General features: G+C 41.0%; 1 protein-coding gene across 2 annotated transcripts in view; it reads right to left on the bottom strand.

Moving 5' to 3' along the window:
• TMC2 (transmembrane channel like 2) overlaps positions 1 to 19,953 on the bottom strand; it is an 86,754-nt gene that overhangs the window by 31,088 nt on the left and 35,713 nt on the right. For both annotated transcript variants that reach the window (XM_056520624.1, XM_056520626.1), the window contains 4 exons: positions 19,012 to 19,093; positions 18,094 to 18,200; positions 17,639 to 17,737; positions 8,967 to 9,109 (listed from right to left, as the gene is read on the bottom strand). In XM_056520624.1, coding sequence (XP_056376599.1) covers positions 8,967 to 9,109; positions 17,639 to 17,737; positions 18,094 to 18,200; positions 19,012 to 19,093 — 431 coding nt within the window. The remainder of the gene's footprint in view (positions 1 to 8,966; positions 9,110 to 17,638; positions 17,738 to 18,093; positions 18,201 to 19,011; positions 19,094 to 19,953) is intronic.

The following is a 19,953-nucleotide window of genomic DNA, read 5'->3' as shown; positions in this document are numbered from 1 at the left end:
CTGGAATATTTCTGTTCTGTCTCATGTTATTCTATTAATCAATTGTTGTGATTTATTTATCAAATACATTTTTTATTAAATTAAATAAGAAAGTAAGGACTGTGCGTAACATAAAGTACTCTAAGCCTTTTAGCAAGAAAGTATTTCTAAGTATGAGATGTCTACAATTGCTACAATAAGACCGCAAACTATTATTTCTAAACAAATAATTCACATCCTGCAGCAGACATTATGCTTTCCAATTCTATTAAAATATTCATAGATTGACGTAACAATTGGAGGATATGACAAACAAGATATATTTGGTACATTTACAGACATTGCGGTCCAGGTTTCTACTTAGCGATGAGAAAGTCAGTTAATGAAAACTGTAGGAAAAGGACACTCTGTGCTATAATAAGTCAATGGGCTATAAGTTATTGAGAACTCAACAAAGCTTAGCTTTTAGGAAAATGAACTGTAGAAACACAGCTTCAAAACCAGCACTAGCATAGATTTCCTGTCTAGTTACCACCCACGCTCCGAACAATATACTGATAATTTAATTGGAGCCGCAGTGCCAAAGAAAAGTTTTTTTTTACATTTTGAGCTCATTCTCTGTAGAATATGTTGGAAGCATAAATAATTATTCATCATAACTGATTAATGGAAAAAATTTAATAATAGCCTTTAACCCCTTAAGGACTCAGCCCATTTTGGCCTTAAGGACTCAGACAATTTAATTTTTACGTTTTCATTTTTTCCTCCTCGCCTTCTAAAAATCATAACTCTTTTATATTTTCATCCACAGACTAGTATGAGGGCTTGTTTTTTGCGCGACCAGTTGTCCTTTGTAATGACATCACTCATTTTATCATAAAATGTATGGCGCAACCAAAAAACACTATTTTTGTGGGGAAATTAAAACGAAAAACGCAATTTTGCTAATTTTGGAAGGTTTTGTTTTCACGCCGTACAATTTATGGTAAAAATGACATGTGTTCTTTATTTTGAGGGTCAATACGATTAAAATGATACCCATTATTATATACTTTTATATTATTGTTGCGATTAAAAAAAATCACAAACTTTTTAACCAAATTAGTACGTTTATAATCCCTTTATTTTGATGACCTCTAACTTTTTTATTTTTCCGTATAAGTGGCGGTATGGGGGCTCATTTTTTGCGCCATGATCTGTACTTTTTTTTGATACCACATTTGCATATAAAAAACTTTTAATACATTTTTTATAATTTTTTTTTTAATAAAATGTATTAAAAAAGTAGGAATTTTGGACTTTTTTAATTTTTTTTCGTTCACGCCGTTCACCGTACGGGATCATTAACATTTTATTTTAATAGTTCGGACATTTACGCACGCGGCGATACCAAATATGTCTATAAAAAATGTTTTTTACGCTTTTTGGGGGTAAAATAGGAAAAAACTGACGTTTTACTTTTTTATTGGGGGAGGGGATTTTTCACTTTTTTTTTACTTTAACTTTTACATTTTTTTACATTTTTTTTTACACTTGAATAGTCCCCATAGGGGACTATTCATAGCAATACCATGATTGCTAATACTGATCTGTTCTATGTATAGGACATAGAACAGATCAGTATTATCGGTCATCTCCTGCTCTGGTCTGCTCGATCACAGACCAGAGCAGGAGACGCCGGGAGCCGCACGGAGGAAGGTGAGGGGACCTCCGTGCGGCGTTATGAATGATCGGATCCCCGCAGCAGCGCTGCGGGCGATCCGATCGTTCATTTAAATGGCGAACTGCCGCAGATGCCGGGATCTGTATTGATCCCGGCACCTGAGGGGTTAATGGCGGACGCCCGCGAGATCGCGGGCGTCGGCCATTGCCGGCGGGTCCCTGGCTGCGATCAGCAGCCGGGATCAGCCACGCATGACACGGGCATCGCTCCGATGCCCGCGGTTATGCTTAGGACGTAAATGTACGTCCTGGTGCGTTAAGTACCACCTCACCAGGACGTACATTTACGTCCTGCGTCCTTAAGGGGTTAAAGGGGTTATCCAGGAAATTTTTTTTTTTATATATATATATATATATATATATCAACTGGCTCCAGAAAGTTAAACAGATTTGTAAATTACTTCTATTAAAAAATCTTAATCCTTTCAGTATTTATGAGCTTCTGAAGTTAAGGTTGTTCTTTTCTGTCTAAGTGCTCTCTGATGACACGTGTCTCATTTAGAAGCAAATCCCCACAGCAAACCTCTTCTAAACTGGGCAGTTCCCGAGACACGTGTCATCAGAGAGCACTTAGACAGAAAAGAACAACCTTAACTTCGGAAGCTCATAAGTACTGAAAGGATTAAGATTTTTTAATAGAAGTAATGTACAAATCTGTTTAACTTTCTGGAGCCAGTTGATATATAAAAAAAAAGGTTTTTACTAGATAACTCCTTTAAACAAAGGCACTAAAATGTTGGAGTACCGTACTTATACTTCTACAATCAAGTGTCAACATTATATCTCTTAGCATAATATGCCCTTGATGGCCTTGCATGTTTCGGCTTAACGGAGTATGCTATTTAATTATTTATTTATTATTAATTATTATTAATCTATTTAATTTATTTTTTTATTGTAGTATTCTATAAGAATTAACTTTTTTCTCTCAACTTTGCTGTATGAGGGCTAGTTTTCTGCAGGATGAGTTCTATTTTTTAAGAAGACCATTAGAAGTTTGATATAAAATATAAACTTTTATTTACTCTTTCTGGGAAGGTGGATAAAAATAACAAAATTGAATGCAGTTCAACATGGGGCATAAATGACATTGGGCCTCATTTACTAAGAGTGTCGGGTTTTTACTAGTGGGAAAAGTTGTTTCAGACTTGCAGGATTCCTCTCTATTTACTATTGGGAAAAGTCAGGAACATTTTCTGACCAGCTTTTTCTAGGTGGAAATTTTAAGCCATTTACCCACAGGATTTTCTGTGGATTCAATAGTAAATCGGTCGGGTTGTGAAACCATGCCCCTTTTTGGACAGAGCACGCCCCCTTTGCAAAAGACCACACCCCCTTTTCCAGCTTTTCACAGTGCAATGTCGGGTTTGTTGGACAAAAAACGGTCGGTTTCAGCTTAGTAAATGAGGCCCATTATCTTTATTCTATGGGTCAGTATGAACAGTGAAATCTCTTTGAGAAGACCACTCAAAATTGCATTGAAAAGCGATCTTTTGTGGATGGGGTGATCCTCTCAAGCTTTTCTATTTCACTACCTTTGTACAATGAAAAGACTTTTAGAGAAATGTATTGCTTTTTGTTTAACCACAATACAAGAGTACTACATTTTTTTTATTTTTCCATTTGCTGAAGCTGTATGTGGGCTTGTTTTTAGGAGGATGACTCATATTTTTTAATAGAACCATTATGGGGTACATATAAATTTCATGATTAACTTTTATTATTTTTTTTTTTATGAATAGGGATGGGGGTTTGAAAAATAACATTTATAACATCGTTTACCGTCCAGTTAAATAGTGTATTTACTTTATTTTATGGGCTTTATGATTGAAGCAATACACAAACACACACATATTATATATATATATATATATATATATATACACATATATATATATATTTACATATACTTTTGCAAAATAATATTTATTTAGTTTTATTTTTTACTGCATTGAACTCTTTTTCATTATTGCTACATTTTGAAATGTTACAACATCGTCTTCTTTCAAACTTTATATTTACTGAATGTCTGGTTGACTATTTGGACTGTTCCCTGAATAGTCGGATGGGCGTAACCTTTATCAGCCTTATTTACATGCCTACAAGAGTACTGGGGTAAGTTTATCCTAAGTTTTGGCTGCCGTGTCACCACAGGGCTTAGAAGTTAGGGGTAGCAAGGGAAGATATAAAATTTTAAAGCTTATTAAGTCATTGGTAAGTGCGATGTTTTCTACAATAAGCTGGGTCATTTAATTTAGGAACATATACATTTAATTAAACTCCTGAGGCAAATTTTTTATACAGCAAAAGTAATAGCCAGCCATTACTGATATTGCCTGCGAGAACACACTTGCCCTTTTACTCATGCTAATAGCTTATAAGTTAGGATAACAGAAAACAATTATATAGAAGCCAGAAAATAACATTATGAATGGATATAAATAATTCATATATGAATGGCATTTACTTTGCCTGTGGTGTCACTGTAAATGAGGTCTTTGGGGAATAATAGGAAAATGTTAGAGAAGAAAATGCTGATTTTATAATCACAGAAAGTAAAAACAAATCCAGCTCTCCACATACACTGCCATTAACCTCTCGGAGTGCTGCGGCCCCATCAAACGAACCTTAGAAGAAACATTTGCCCAGCACTTGAGGCATAAAATGTCTTCTTCAATAAACCTTCAAAAAATAAGTACTAAATACCAACCAGGCTCCAAACCGTTTCTTTTATGGGTCATTTTATAGTCATAAATTATGTGTTCATAGCCTGATAATGGTACTTTATATGAATATAAAACAAAACAAATTTACTCCTAATTCATATTAAATGAATCTCTCAGTAGAAAAAGAGGTCCACATCAATCCACAATAAGACTCTGTTTACATGAGAGCCTTAGATTCTAACTTATTTGACTGAAAATGGGAGTCACATTCAGTCTCCCCATGCACCCCACCCCTCCTCCGTTTCAGCAGTGTCTCCTTATGCTCCATGCACAGATAATGGTTGGTGACTGGCTCATCCACTGTTATTTATTCAGCATGGTAAAGCTGTTTTAGTTACAGTGGGGGCCCAAGTTTTGTGTACAGCCCAAGACCTATGGTATCAACCACCGGCCATGTACATGTGAACAGAGCCTAATCAAGTCAGAAGGTAATGGTCCAATGGGTAATGGTACCGATTACAGATCATTTAGCTAAGCACAACTGTTAGAATACCTGCTGACAAATCAAGAATCTGTGAAAGATGGGCATCGATCAGAGGTTTACCTAGGGTAAAAGATTTAGCTGGAACTGGTATTAATGTGATGTAATAACTACTAAATGAAACAATACGAGATGAAGGGGGAGTTTATCAAATTCTATGCCCAGGGGCCTCCACTAATCTTCACTACTTTAATGACAATGTTTTACTAAAATACAAGGGGTAACATCTATCAATGCATCGTTTTTTTTCCCCCTACCATATATACTAAATGGAGATATATAAAAAAAAAAAAAAACTGAGATGTTGATAAAGTTTCAATTTAGTTGTTTTTTTTTTATCCATTTTTCATTTAGTGGACAAGAGGTACACTTGGTATACTGGCACAAAGGTTGTGCACCCTATAGTGCCAAGTTTTGCTAAATTATATTTAGTTATTTGGGAGGGGCAATATGTGTATATTTGTCTGGCAAGAGGTAAGTAGCTAGAGGAAACCAACAACCACTGCTATAGTCTGTTGCTCTATTACAAGGACTATTAGCCCCCATGCATCAGCAGGGCTGCCGTCAGGGGGGTACAGCCCCGCTGCACCCCCCTGCAACAGCCGCAGAACAGAAGGGGCACTGGAGTCTGAGAGGGGACCACGGCTACCAGCACCATTTAGCTTAATTTTTTTGTTTTAAAACATTCAGCCTGCTGGCCCTTTAATAACATTGCAGGGGCCATGGCCGCGCTGACTCTCTGGGAGAAAGCAGAGAGACACGCTCCTCCCCCATGCTCCATTGCGTGCAGTCCTATTGGTGGGGATGTTGGGTGCTTTTCTTCCTGCTCCACAGCATATTCTGACAGCCAGCGGGAACATAAAGCATTCCCCTGCCCATTGCTGGGGCCATTCATAAGAGTAAGTTACTTTCTGAGGGGTAAAGGGGCATGTTACAGTTTTGGGGGTCAGTGGGAGGTAAAAGGACAACCAGGGTGCCCCCAGCTGCAAAACTACAACTCCTAGCACGTCTTTTGGCTGTGTGGGCATGCTGGGAGTTGTAGTATTGCAACAGCTATAAGCACCCTGGTTGGGGAACACTGATCTATCTATCTATCTATCTATCTAATAGAAACCAGAAGAACAGCATAGCTACTAAGAGTAATAAAAGAAAGAATGAAGGTGCCTGCAGATATATGAGCCCTGGTTAGAGTCTCAAATCATCAAGAAAATCCAAGAAATCTGCAGCACACAGAAGTTCAGTGCAAATAGCAAGATGTTCATTCCATTTCCAGAGCAAAAAAAAAAGTGCTACGTTTCAGCAGCCTCACGCTGCACTGGAAATGGAATAAACACCTTGCTATTTGCACTGAACTTCTGTGTGCTGCAGATTTCTTGGATTATCTATCTATCTCATAACTATCTTATACAGTATCCAGGGGCAGACTGAAAGGTCAGGCACCTGGGCACAGCCTGATGCCTGGGACTAAGAAAGGCCCACAGCTGCCAGTACTTTTTTTAAAATCTATCTTCAGCCTACTTAGATGGCGGTCCAGAAAGGGAGCCTGCAGCTAGCCACTAACCCCAAATCTAAGCCCTCCTCCTACTCACAAAAAGCACAGAAATCAGCACAGGGGAGGTCCCTATTTACTGAGGGCACTATCTACTGGGGGACATGACATACCTGGGGGAAATACCTACTGGAGGCATGACCTACCTGGGTGCACTATCTACTGAGAGCATTACCTACCTGAGGGCGGTACCTACTGAGGGAAGTACCTACTAGGGGCATTACCCACCTGGGTAGCAGTATCTACTGGGGGCATTATCTACTATCTTCTGGGAGCATTGCATATCTAGGGGCACTACCCACTGGGGGCATAACCAACCTACTATAGGGGAAATTTGCTAATTACCTAGGGGGGGCACTACCTAATAGGGGAGGAAAAATTACCTACCCACCACCACCCAGTCCCCCTACCCTTTCCCCCCAACACACTTAACTACTCCCTCATACTATGCAGGGCACCAAGAGGGCATTTTTTGGGCACTGAGGGTAGGGAACATGTGGGTAATGTGCTGAAAAAGTGCAGAGCCTAATATGTTTGTTGTCTCTCAGATTCTGTAGAGATGAGTCATGGTTGTAAGAAGATTTAATGATGGTCTGAGCAAGACAGAGAAGGAAAGGAAAGAGAACGATTCCAAGAAGATGCCTCTTGTGAGTCAGTAGATGTAACTGCACTTATATAGTCTGCAGCATCTGTGTAGAACCAGGGTCACCACTTTATATGCTTTGTATGGGTCTGTGTTCAGTGATTCGTATACAGTCACTTTGTGGGGGTAATGGTAGTGGTCATGGTACAGTGGTATTATTCTCCCTTGTGTACTGGTATTATTGGTAATATTGGTATCAGTATAGGGGATTTGATCAGTAATTGTATGGTGGTAATATGTATGGTGATGATATTCCTCCTTGTATAATGGTATTATTGGTAATAATGGTCCCAGTATACAGGATTTGGTCAGTAACAGTATGGTGGTAATATGTATGGTAATATTTTCTCCTTCCTGCCTCACTGAAATAAAGGGCTTGTGATTTTCTTGTCTTGTCTTTTAAAATATTTTTTCTCATAGACCATGGAGAAGATAGCGGGTGGGCCCTGGGGGGCGGACTCTAGGGGGCGCACCCCGGGGTTAGGGGGTCCAAGCCTTGAACTGTGTAAGGGGCCCCAAAATTTCTGATGGCAGCCCTGTGTATCAGTCCCTCTCTTTATGACCAATTTTTATGATTCAGGATAAATAGTAATTTTAATGAGTTTTTGTAACAGGCTTTTGAACTTGTTGAGCATCACAGGCAAGACAATATAATGAGATGACCCTCTCAAGGTTCTTAGCATGGATTATTAATTAAAATAGGGACTTATTACTATATGATGGGAACAGAAAATCTGAGAATACAAGGTTTGTTTTCCTAACTCAATATACAGAAGCTCATTTGTTGAACGTATTACAAGCAAAATAAGAAAACATTGGCATCTTGACTGTTTGTCCTGTACAACATATAGTACACAGTTATTGTGTATATTATTTTCTGTTCTTTTATTTTACATTTTTTTTATAATGGTAAGATAATCTGCCTACTTTTTATTAGATTTTTTGAGCTTTTGTAGTCACTAGAGGTAAAGTATTTGCAAAGCACAGTGTTGTCTGTCTAAATGTTGTGGGTATTGCTGCGTTACTTACAGGCCATTCTGTAAGTCTTGGTATAGGCACGTCACACCAGATCATATGTCAACCCCTTTAAACGGATAGTGCAGAAGTTTTTTTATTCAATTAAATAACTGCATCATTTTCTGACCCTGAAAATGTAATAAAGCCAACACAGGTACCTAATACAGTAAAGTAACCAGCTAAGGAAGGCTGCCAGCTGCTAAAAAAGCAAGCAGATGAGAAAATGTTATGGCAATAACTGTATGGATTGCAAACACTGTATAATCCTTTAGTTGGAAATATTTTTCCCTGAAAATGGAATACTTGGAATGCAAAAAAAATCAATGTATCACCTTAAGGACACAGCAGGTTATGGCCTTGAGGACACAGCCAATTTACATTTTAGCTTTTAGGAGACATATCTTTTTTATTTTTCCTTCCATAGGGCCAATGACACCTTTCATTTTACCAAAAAGTATTTGATGAAAAAAACTATATTTGTTGGGGAAAACTGGAAAACAAAAATACGATTTTGACATTTTGGAAAAAAATATGGAAGATGGTAAGCCTGCAGAGACAGTGTGGAAGTCTGAGCAATGCTGTGTTTGGAAACATTGGGTGGGTCTTGGCATTCATGTAGTTGTTGCTATGACATGTACCACCCTACTTAAACATTGTTGCAAATGGACTTATCTAATGGCAGTATGTTCTTCTGTAGGATAATGCACTCTGCTACACTGCAAAAATTGTTCAGGAATGTTTTGGGGAACATGGTACAGAGTTCAAGGTGTTGACATGGCCTCCAATCTCCCCAGATCTCAAAAACACCTGTTTATTTATTGTGTTCATGTAATGTGTTGTACTACTTACGTTCTAATAACTACCATCAGGCTGTATCCAAAGACACCAACCCCCACCAAGAAATAGGAAAGCGGTAGTCGGAACTTTAGCCACCCAATTGTACGTTGGTTATTGTAGAAACCATAGAACAAAACAGAATATTTGGCATAACCCTGTAACAAAAAAATGCAAATACATGATTTTACACAACCATCCTGCTTTAGATGTTTTTTGTATATCAATTTTATTATAAAAGGGGTTTGCCCATGAATACTAGCTGTCCCTTATCCTCCGGATTGTGGTACCTCAAGAACAGGGAACCAAGTCTCCTCTGATAAGGAAACGGTGGTTGGGCATGGTCATTGCCACTCCCTATAGGAACTGCCAGAGATAGCCGAGTACAGTGCTGAGTACAGAATTCAGGGAAAACCTTTTTACAGGATAATTCCATTAAGGTTTTAAGTTCTAAGATATTTATAAGAGACAAAGATGAGTAAGACACTGTCCATAATGGGAGCTGTAGTAGGAGAGATGGCTCCTGTAGGGGAAGCTGGCGGCATCGCGCTGCAATCCTCGGCCGGTCATCTATATTAAAAACTGTATCCACACTATAGAATTTTAAAAACCCCACTGGGAGCCATGAATGGCTACCTGGAGCCAACCATTCAGGGTTCCCAGCAGGGTCTTTAAATATCAAGTTTTCACAGTAAAAAATATGCATTGCTGGGGAGCGGTGTGGCTGGCATGCTGTCTGCTGCCCTGGTTATTAACTTTTGATCGCATCAGGTCTCAGAAGTGAAACCCGATGCGATCAATCCCTCAGCCCCTATACTACTATTCCCACCATGGAACAGACTCTGTTCCATGATGGAAGTAGTAGTATTACAGCAGAAGAGCAGGAGTCCCATGTGGCTGCGGATAAGGCCGGATACACACTGCATTCTGCGCTAAATTCTGCTTGAAAATTCTGCATGAATTTATAGACAATACACTTCCAGGGTTGTGGAAATTATATCGCCCGATGCCCAGGACATGCAGTTCCGGGCGCCGGGCAGGTGAATTCTTCAGGCATTTAGCCCTGCTTAGGGCAAGCAGGGCTAAATACCTAAGGAATTCACATATAACGGGGCAATCAATTTTGCCCCGGAACTAAACTCCTATAGACTGCAGCTGTATGCTTCCCAGCGTAGGTGAATGCGATGACGTCACTCATCGCACAAGCCTCCGTCCGGACTGAGGATGCGGTCCAGCAGCAACCGCCGAGCCCCTGAGCCTGCCAGAGCACACGTGGGGGCGGAGGACAGGTAGCAGGGGATCAGAGAGGGGAGGGGGGTTTGGTAAATAAGTGAATAATGTGGTACAGGAGAGGTGGGCTGAAATATAATGACACAGGGAGGAGGGGAATGACACAGGGGGCATCGGGGGGGGGGGGAGGGTAATGAAACAAGGGGCATCAGGGGGGATATAATAATACAGGGGGTATGGGGGGAAAGGGAATGAAACAAAGGGCATGGGGGGATATAATGATACAGGGGGCATCAGGGGGGGGAAGAGGAATGAAACAAGGGGCATGGGGGGATATTATGACACAGGGGGCATCAGGGGGGAGGGGAATGAAAAATGGGGCATCGGGGGATATAATGACATGGGGTATCGGGGGAGGGGAATGACACAAGGGGCATTGAGGGGGATATAATGACACAGGAGGCATCAGAGGGGGTATAATGGCATAGGGAGCATGGGGGGTAGAGAATATAATGGCACAGGGAGCATTAAAGGGGGGAAATATGGCACAGGGGGCATCAGAGAGGGGGGGATATAATGGCACAGGGGACATCAGAACAGGTAATATAATGGCACAGGGTGCCCTACCTGAAAAGGGGCATACCTACCCTAAGGGTGGACTACCTACTTAAAGGAATATTGTAGTGCTGTAGTGCAAAATAAGTTAACCCCTACCCCCCCTGCAATTTCCTGTACAGGGCCCCTCTCATGAAGAGTGTGTCCCCAGCATGACACGACGGCTGAAATGCCCCCTCCATGTGTCTCTATAGGATACATGGGGAGGGGGGTGTGTTGGCGTTCCAGCAGTAGGACCACCCGCGATCTATAACTTATCCCCTATCTTTCGGATTTGGGATAAGTTATTTTGCACTGCAGTATTCCGTTAATGGGGCGGACTTACTTATCAGGAGCCCTATTCACCTAATAGGGTTACATACTGGTCTGCCGATTAAGCTTTTATTAATAAAGGTCTTATTTACATACTATTTTGGTTAAAATTATTTTATGTACCAGGACAAGTGGATTGTCATGAAGTAGATTGTGCTCCTTTTTAGTAGTGTTGAGCGGCATAGGCCATATTCGAATTCGCGAATATTCGCGAATATATGGACGAATATTCGTCATATATTCGCGAATATTCGCATAGTCGTTATATTCTCGTTTTATTTTCGCATATGCGGAAATTCGCGTATGCGAAAATTAACATATGTGAATATTAGCATATACAAAATTACCGTGCGCGAACATTCGCATATGCGAAAATTAGCATATGCTAATTTTCGCATATGCGAATGTTCGCGCGCCAGTCTCACACAGTAGTATTACAGCCTTCTTTACACCACACAAGCTGGAAGCAGAGAGGGGTGATCACTGTGATGTGTACTGTGGAAAAAAAAACCAAAAAAAAAAACCGAATATTCGTCATTACGAATATATAGCGCTATATTCGCGAAATTCGCAAATTCGCGAATATGCGATATTCGCGAATAATATTCGAATTGCGAATATTCGTGAGCAACACTACTTTTTAGTCCCTTGAACAAGTAGTTTTTTTATTTTTATTTCCACACCCCTGCACTTCAATGGAATTCCACTGTCCCATTGACACAGCAGAATTTCTGCAACAGAATTTCTGCTGCAGAAATTCCATTGAAGTGAATGCACTATAAATTCATGCTGAATTTTCATGCAGAATCCAGCGCAGAAATTCTGCCGTGTGAATCCGGCCTAAGGCCACATTCACAGGGCAGAATTTCTGCACTGATTTCTGCATGGAAATTCTGCATGGATTTATAGCCAATACACTTCAATGGAATTCCTGCGGCAGAAATTCTGCTGTGTGAATGGGACAGCGGAATCACATTGAATTGTATTGGCTATAAGTTCCTGCAGAATTTTCATGCAGAATTCCATGCAGAATTCAGTGCAGAAATTCTGCGGTGCGAAACCGGCCTAAGGTTCAGCCATTTATTGCAGATCAGGTTAAATTCTTTGCATGTCTGCCAGTCAGCTGATAAAGTGCTTCAGTGAAGAGGATACTTTGCTTTAGTGAGTCCCCTTTATTGTTTACCAGGCTAAATTCTGTACTTATAGTAGTGGCTGTCCCTGGTATTACAGATCAGAGCAACTTAGTCCCTTTTAAGAAATCTTTATGGGTCTATTCACACGTACAGTATCCTGCGCAGATTTGATGCGCAGAATTTGAAGCTGTATTCAGTCATTTAGTTTATATTGACATCTGCAAAATAAAATCCTGCGCATCAAATCTGTGTAGGATACTGTACGTGTGAATAGACCTTTAAGGGGTCTTCCAGGATTTTTTTGGTATTTGACTATGCTACAGGGGCTGTAAAGTTAGTGTAGTTCATAATAAAGTGCCTGTACCTGTGTTTCATGATGGCTTCACAATTCTTCTGTGATTTTTGCCCCAATGTTTATATTTAACATCATACAAAAAGAGTGTTGTCTCAGGTTTACTAGGTTGTAGTGCCGCTAAAGACAATACATGACTAGTCTGGTGTTCAGAAGGAGCCTGTCTTTGCTTCAATGGGTGGAGCGACTGAATGGGTGGGGTGGCTGATGTGTGGGAGGGAAAAAAGTGACCTCACACTTACAAGCAAGGAATTTGGGGAATTGTAATTTGAGGAGATGAACTCTAACAGGAAATAGCCAGTTCACAAAAAGATAGCCTCAGCGTTATGGTATCCTCACAACATAGCCATTTAGCCCCAAGACAAGTGCAGATCCTTCCAAAGCATGTCCATTACTGTCTGGCAGGTAGAAAACCCCTTTAAACAGAAAAAGACTAGAAAAGGGAAAATTAGAGTACCCTGGAAGGCAGGGAAAAAGAAAGTTAGCACAGACAGACTAAGCGTGGCCCTGGGCATAAATAAAAATGGGGCCCATGGATCACATGTTTAAAGATCACAATGTTGAATTGTGCTGCATCTTAGCTGAAAGCCATAACACAATGCAATATAGGCTCCAAACCTAAGATATATAGGTGGATATGTACACAGGGGGATATGTGCAGAGGATCAGTGGTGGAGTTGCCCATAGCAACCAGAGGTTCTTTTTCAAAGGCCTTTTCAAAAAATGAGAGTAGCTGTCTGACTGGTTGCTATGGGCAACTGCCCCACTGATTCTCTACAAAGGCTTTCATAAACCTCCCCCATAGTGAATACTCTTTGTTTAAAGCGCAACTGTCACATAAAAATAGGTCAATAACCTGTCAGCACAGCAGAAGCCGATCACTGGTATACTGCAGCCATACATTTGTTTTGGCACTCCTTGTCTTCTATGCTGTAAAAATAACTTTTATCCACAGTTGCCAAAGTCAGTGAGGCATAGTCAGGGATCTTTTCATACGTCACAGCACCGTTTGCTGACTCATCGGACAAATGGCATAATAGAAAGAAACAGAGCTGAGTGTCAGTCAGACTGGGACGTTGCTGTGACGCCAGAGAAGAGAGGCTTGGCAGCCCCAGGGCATTGTAGATCCCTGACTACACCTCTCTGACTTTTGGTGACTGTGGATAAAAGTTATTTTTACAGCATAGAAGACACGAAGTGCCAAAACAAAGATATGGCCCCAGTATACCAGTGATCAGCTCGTAGGCCACAGTATACCAGTGATCAGCTCGTAGGCTGCAGTATACCAGTGATCAGCTCGTAGGCTGCAGTATACCAGTGATCAGCTCGTAGGCTGCAGTAAACCAGTGATCAGCTCGTAGGCTGCAGTATACCAGTGATCAGCTCGTAGGCTGCAGTATACCAGTGATCAGCTCGTGGGCTTCAGTAAACCAGTGATCAGCTCGTAGGCTGCAGTAAACCAGTGATCAGCTCGTAGGCTGCAGTATACCAGTGATCAGCTCGTAGGCTGCAGTATACCAGTGATCAGCTCGTAGGCTTCAGTAAACCAGTGATCAGCTCGTAGGCTGCAGTATACCAGTGATCAGCTCGTAGGCTGCAGTATACCAGTGATCAGCTCGTAGGCCGCAGTATACCAGTGATCAGCTCGTAGCCCGCAGTATACCAGTGATCAGCTCGTAGGCCGCAGATCAGCTCGTAGGCTGCAGTATATCAGTGATCAGCTCGTAGGCCGCAGTATACCACTGATCAGCTCGTAGGCTGAAGTATAACAGTGATCAGCTCGTAGGCCGCAGTATACCAGTGATCAGCACATAGGCCGCAGATAAGCTCGTAGGCTGCAGTATACCAGTGATCTGCTCGTAGGCAGTGCTGATGGTTATTGACTTATTTTTATGTTGCGCTTTAACCATTAGGATAAATCAGACCCTAAAACACTCCTGTATTGAGGCCGTGTTAGAGCAGCTCTCAACTGATCAGAAGCAGTCACAGAATACAGGACTATTAAACCCAGTGACCACAGGGGGCATCTTCTCTGATTGTATATGTTCTCTTTTCCGTCCTGCCCAGGCAAATATGATGTCTCCTGATGACTGAATACTATACCAAGACATCTGTGGCCCCTCACTTTTGGAGTCTACCCTAAACTCTATAGTAGCACAAACTGCATCCTTTAGGCTAAGTTTCAAGTTGTTTTTTTTTTGTCAGTTTTAGGAAAAATGCCAGTGCAGTTTTTGAGCCAAAGCCAGAAGTGTATTCAAAAGGAATAGGACATATATAGGAAGAACTTCTCCTTCCTTATGGATCCACTTCTGACTTTGGCTCAAAAACTGCACTGGCAGTTTTCCAAAAAATGCCAGAAAAAAGCCAATTGGAAACTTAGCCTTACACTGCCATCCTGTTTTGTTAATGTTGTGCTTGCTGCTGCCCCATTACCACGCCTACAGCATACCTAGGGGACAGTGTAAAAATCCAGTTGGTAGGATCCACCCACTGGAACCCTGGGTGATTGGAGCAGCAGCACATCATCCCATGTCACTCCATTATTTCTCTATAGGGTCTCCATACATGTGAGTGCAGCGATCAGCAATGTTCATAAGTCCCATAGAGAACAAATGGAGCTGCAGGTGATCATGTGTTGCTGCTCCATTCATTTGGGGGACAAGGGACCTCTATTCTCATGATCAGTGGGGGTCCCAGGGGTCAGGTCTCACCGGTCAGATATTCTGGGTATAGATGATAACCTTTGGTGTACATGTGGTGGCCCAGTACAAGAGTTGCCCCCCTGTACCCTTGCTGTCCTGTCAGGCGGACTCTATTGCGGTGTCCCTTGAGTCCCTCTTTAATCTATGTAATGTAAATGGTTAATTATACCTTGTGTTATCTATTATAATGTCTTTATACTGTTATGTGTCCTTTAATACTGTTACCAAGTGTTGTAACCAAATCACGTGACTAATAGGGTGGCCTATGGGACCCCTCCAAAGTCTCCCCCATATAAACCCTGGGAGGAGCTAGATAGCCATATTAGTTCTATGCATACTGAGGAACAGTAAGGTCAAGTCTTGAGAGAGTGTCTGGTGTCCTGAGGAGGCCCAAGGCCTACCACACAGCCACGCTTCCACTAATCCAGTGACCCACAGGTGAATGTCAAAACCTGGTAAGCTACATATGGGGTGAAGTCAGTCTAGTCAAGTCAGTCAAGATCAGTTTGTACCAAGTCAGTGTGGGCCTGCAGCAAATTGTCCAAATCCACTATAAGTCCCAGCGAACCCTAGAGTCTCTGAAGTCACTGTTCCTAACTGAGCTTTCAAGACTATTACACCTGTCTACCTCAGTAAAGCTGCCATTGTTCCGTAACTTGCGTTGGAGTCGTTATCTGCTCCGTGCCTAGCCCAGGATCCAGCGGTATACCTTTGTGTGGTGCAGAGGTTAACCCATGCCCTGGTGTCACAAACACAAGGAGTTAATTCCATCTGCCCCTAGGGTAATAACATCTGCCCTCATCACACCCTCACCACATACAGATCCCAGATTAGACCAAAAGACCCTGCCCCCTCCACACACTGCTCCTCATGACCCTCTCTCTCATATAAACTGCTCTGTATGACCCCCTATCTCACATATACTGCTCTGTATGACACCCTATCTCACATATACTGCTCCCTATTACCCCATATCTTACATATACTGCTTCCTATGACCCCCTATAACATATATACTGCTCCCTATGACTCCCTATCACATATATACTGCTCCCTATGACCCCAAATCTCACATATACTGCTCCGTATGACCCCCTATCACATATATACTGCTCCCTATGACCCCCTATCACACATATACTGCTCCCTATGACCCCATATCTCACATATACTTCTCCATATGGCCCCCTATCACATATATACTGCTCCCTATGATCCCCTATCACATATGTACTGCTCCCTATGACCCCCTATCACATATATACTGCTCCCTATTACCCCATATCTCACATATACTTCTCTGTATGACCCCCTATCACATATATACTGCTCCCTATTACCACCTATCACATATATACTGCTCCCTATGACCCCCTATCTCACATATACTGCTCCCCATGGCCCCCTTTTCCACATATACTTTTCTCTATCTCACATTATACACTGCTTTCTATGTTCCCCATACACTGCTACCTATACCCCCATATATTGCTAACTTTACCCCCTGTATACAGTCTATATGCTCCTCATCACATGTACTGGTCTCCCCACCTTCCTCAGAGCCCCCTCCCCCCATGCTTTTCCCTATTAGTTCCTCCTCCTCCTTTGTACACTGTATGGTAAAGGACCTGCGATGACATCATCAGAAAGATCAGTTACCATACAGTGTGAGTGTCTATTCTGCTCTGTGCTCTGCAACAAATTGGCCCCTAGAGGTCAAGAAAAAAGCCTCTGTGTTACATGTGTCACACTAAATATTAAAACTTAGCTTTTATTGTGAACACAAATAGTAATGTAAGGAACACAAAATACTAAAATCACAGCTCCACTGTACTCATATATGTCTATGAAATAAGCCTATCAGTTGTGGGTGGGACTACCCTGTTTTTTTAGGGCTATATGTGGAACTGATCTTATATATCATTGGATCCCTGAGGTGACAGTTCAAGGTCACTCAAAGAGTGGAACCTATTGCAGCGGTCACAATAAACTCAGTTAAACCACTAATGGATGTGATGGTATTAAGATCTTGAGTCTCCCCTCAATGAGATATAGGGAAGGTCCCAAACCTCAGCACCAACCAGCAGCCGTGCACTGCAGGTGTGGTTTGAGGTGTGCTGCTGGTTAAGATGAAAAGAGCCTTTTAGATTTACCCAAAAACCCAATTTTAGTGATTGGGACAGACCTGTAATACCAGGCAATGCAACTACCAAAAGTCTAGACCAGGTAAACTATGAAGGGCACACAGCCCTAGGATATAGGTTATTGGTTTTGTAGTTTTAGATTATCCTATAATATTGTATATTGGATAAAAAACTAAACATTCTATAGTAATGTATATACCTCAAAGTCCCAAAGGACAGAGAAATCCATGGCTGTTTTTTCTTCTTTTCTAGGCACTGTCTTTCGTGGTAAACTGCCATAAGGTAAACCCATTAAAATCTGGTAGAGTAAAAGCAACCATGAAATGAAGTAAATAATGTAAATAGTATGAACTGTATCATTCAGGTATTAGATTTTAAAACATTATCAGGGGCTCTGAGAAACAAAATTGCTAATACTATTTTTCAAGAAATAATTTCCTTATAGGTTTTCTACGTTTTTATTCTTGACATTTCACATTATGTTGCTATTTTGTGGGAACACCAATGCCTTACAGTATCTTATCATTGCAACGATTATTAGACTTTGTAGAGACATACCATACTAACTAACAATACTAACGGAAAGGGAATAACCCTCAGCTATTACGTTTGTAGTTATATATACACAGAAATTACCTATACAAAGGTCCATACCTCTGGAATTACCACAAGTCCAAATATTAGGCCAAAGAGCACCAAGTTTACTCCATACATCCATCTCAAGAATATAAAATAAGAGGCAACCGATGACCCAAAGTGACCTTATAAAAAGTAAAGCAAAAACATATTAATCACAAAATCACTAAACAAATTTAGGCGGTGTCCACATGTTGCAGATTGGTTGCTGTTCAGTCAGCCTAATTCAAACAGTGGTCAGCAGCAGGACTCACAAATGATCCTTATTGGAGGCACTGGTGTAATATGTTTTCAATATGAAGCAGACCACACTCGTTAAGTACCACAAAATAAACATAAATGTTTATGAGATGAAGTGAACCGTCACTATGGGGGGAGAGTAGTGTGATGGCCGTTGGGGCCGCCGGGGAAAATAGCGGGAGAAAAAATACAGCTTGCGCCATCTGTTTCTCCCGCTACTTCCGCTGAAAAACTGTGGCTATAATGGGGTCCCTCGGAAGCCGCTGGAAGCCACTGTTGCCCGTTGCGCCCTGTCAAAATGACGGCCGTCAAACTCAAAAAAGAAATAAAGAGAGTTTGACGTCCGTTCTTGACAGGGTACTACAGTAGTGTGAATGTAGCCTTAGCCACATGGTGACAGATCAACCACCGGTAACCAAGAAGAGGATTGCTGCAGAGGCTGGAGTAGATTGTCGGTGGCACCAGGGGAGCCACAGCAGGTATGTACAGCTTGTTTTTTTAAATGCCAACAGCCTGGGGAAGTTAACATCTTGTTGTATTCCGTGGTACTCCTTTAATGGCTGTGTGTTTAGTAATTTTGAGGGGACACAAGATTAAGCACAGTTATACAGGCTGTGGAAAACCAACAGTGTAGTAATGAAGAGTAAAATAAAGCAAAATGTGATGCCTTGTGTATATATGCAGAAAGTCACATACTTTCCACTTCTTTAATCTTCATTTCCCATGGTATGCAGGCTGTTCTAAAATTTTCAAAGTCCCTTTTAAACTTGATCCATTTCTGTAGAAACAAGCATATATATAAATTAACTTTTTTTTTTTCCTTCCAAATGTATTAAAATCTAATAAACACTATAAGACAGTGGCTTTATCCCATTTACCCTTTAGCACTGTAAAGGTATGCTTGTGGAGTATTTTTATGCAGTATTTTTATTCTTACCATATTTTTTGCCGAAATCTATTTACAATCAGCATTTCATTGATTAAAGGGGTACTCCGGTGAAAACCTTTTTTTTTTTAAATCAAATGGTGCCAGATTTGTAAATTATTTCTATTAAAAAATCTTAATCCTTCCTGTACTTATTAGCTGCTGAATACTACAGTGGAAATTCTTTTCCTTTTGAAACACAGAGCTGTCTGCTGACATCATGAGCACAGTGCTCTCTGCTGACATCTCTGTCCATTTTAGGAACTGTCCAGCGTAAAAGGAAATCCCCATAGCAAACATGCTGCTCTGGACAGTTCCTAAAATGGACAGAGATGTCAGCAGAGAGCACTGTGCTCATGATGTCAGCAGACAGCTCTGTGTTTCAAAGGGAAAATAATTTCCGCTGTAGTATTCAGCAGCTAATAAGTACAGGAAGGATTAAGATTTTTTAATAGAAGTAAATTACAAATCTGTTTAACTTTCTGGCACCAGTTGATTTAAAAAAAAAAGGTTTTCACCGGAGTACCCCTTTAAAACAGTAAGTGACATGTCAGTTTTTAAAGCAGATGATAGAAGGAGGAAATCCTTATGTGAATCCAGAACACTCTAAATCAACAGCAGAAATCATTTTCAGAAGTCTGACTAGGAATTTTGCTGTAGTTCCTATTGCAATCTAGCTGATATTTTTCTTTAGAATAATCCATTGTAAACAT

The sequence above is a fragment of the Hyla sarda genome, chromosome 5 (assembly GCF_029499605.1).
Source record: "Hyla sarda isolate aHylSar1 chromosome 5, aHylSar1.hap1, whole genome shotgun sequence".
In the NCBI taxonomy this organism is placed as follows: Eukaryota; Metazoa; Chordata; class Amphibia; order Anura; family Hylidae; genus Hyla; species Hyla sarda.
Note: the sequence above shows the minus strand (reverse complement) of the source record. Positions and strands in the feature narration are given on the sequence as shown.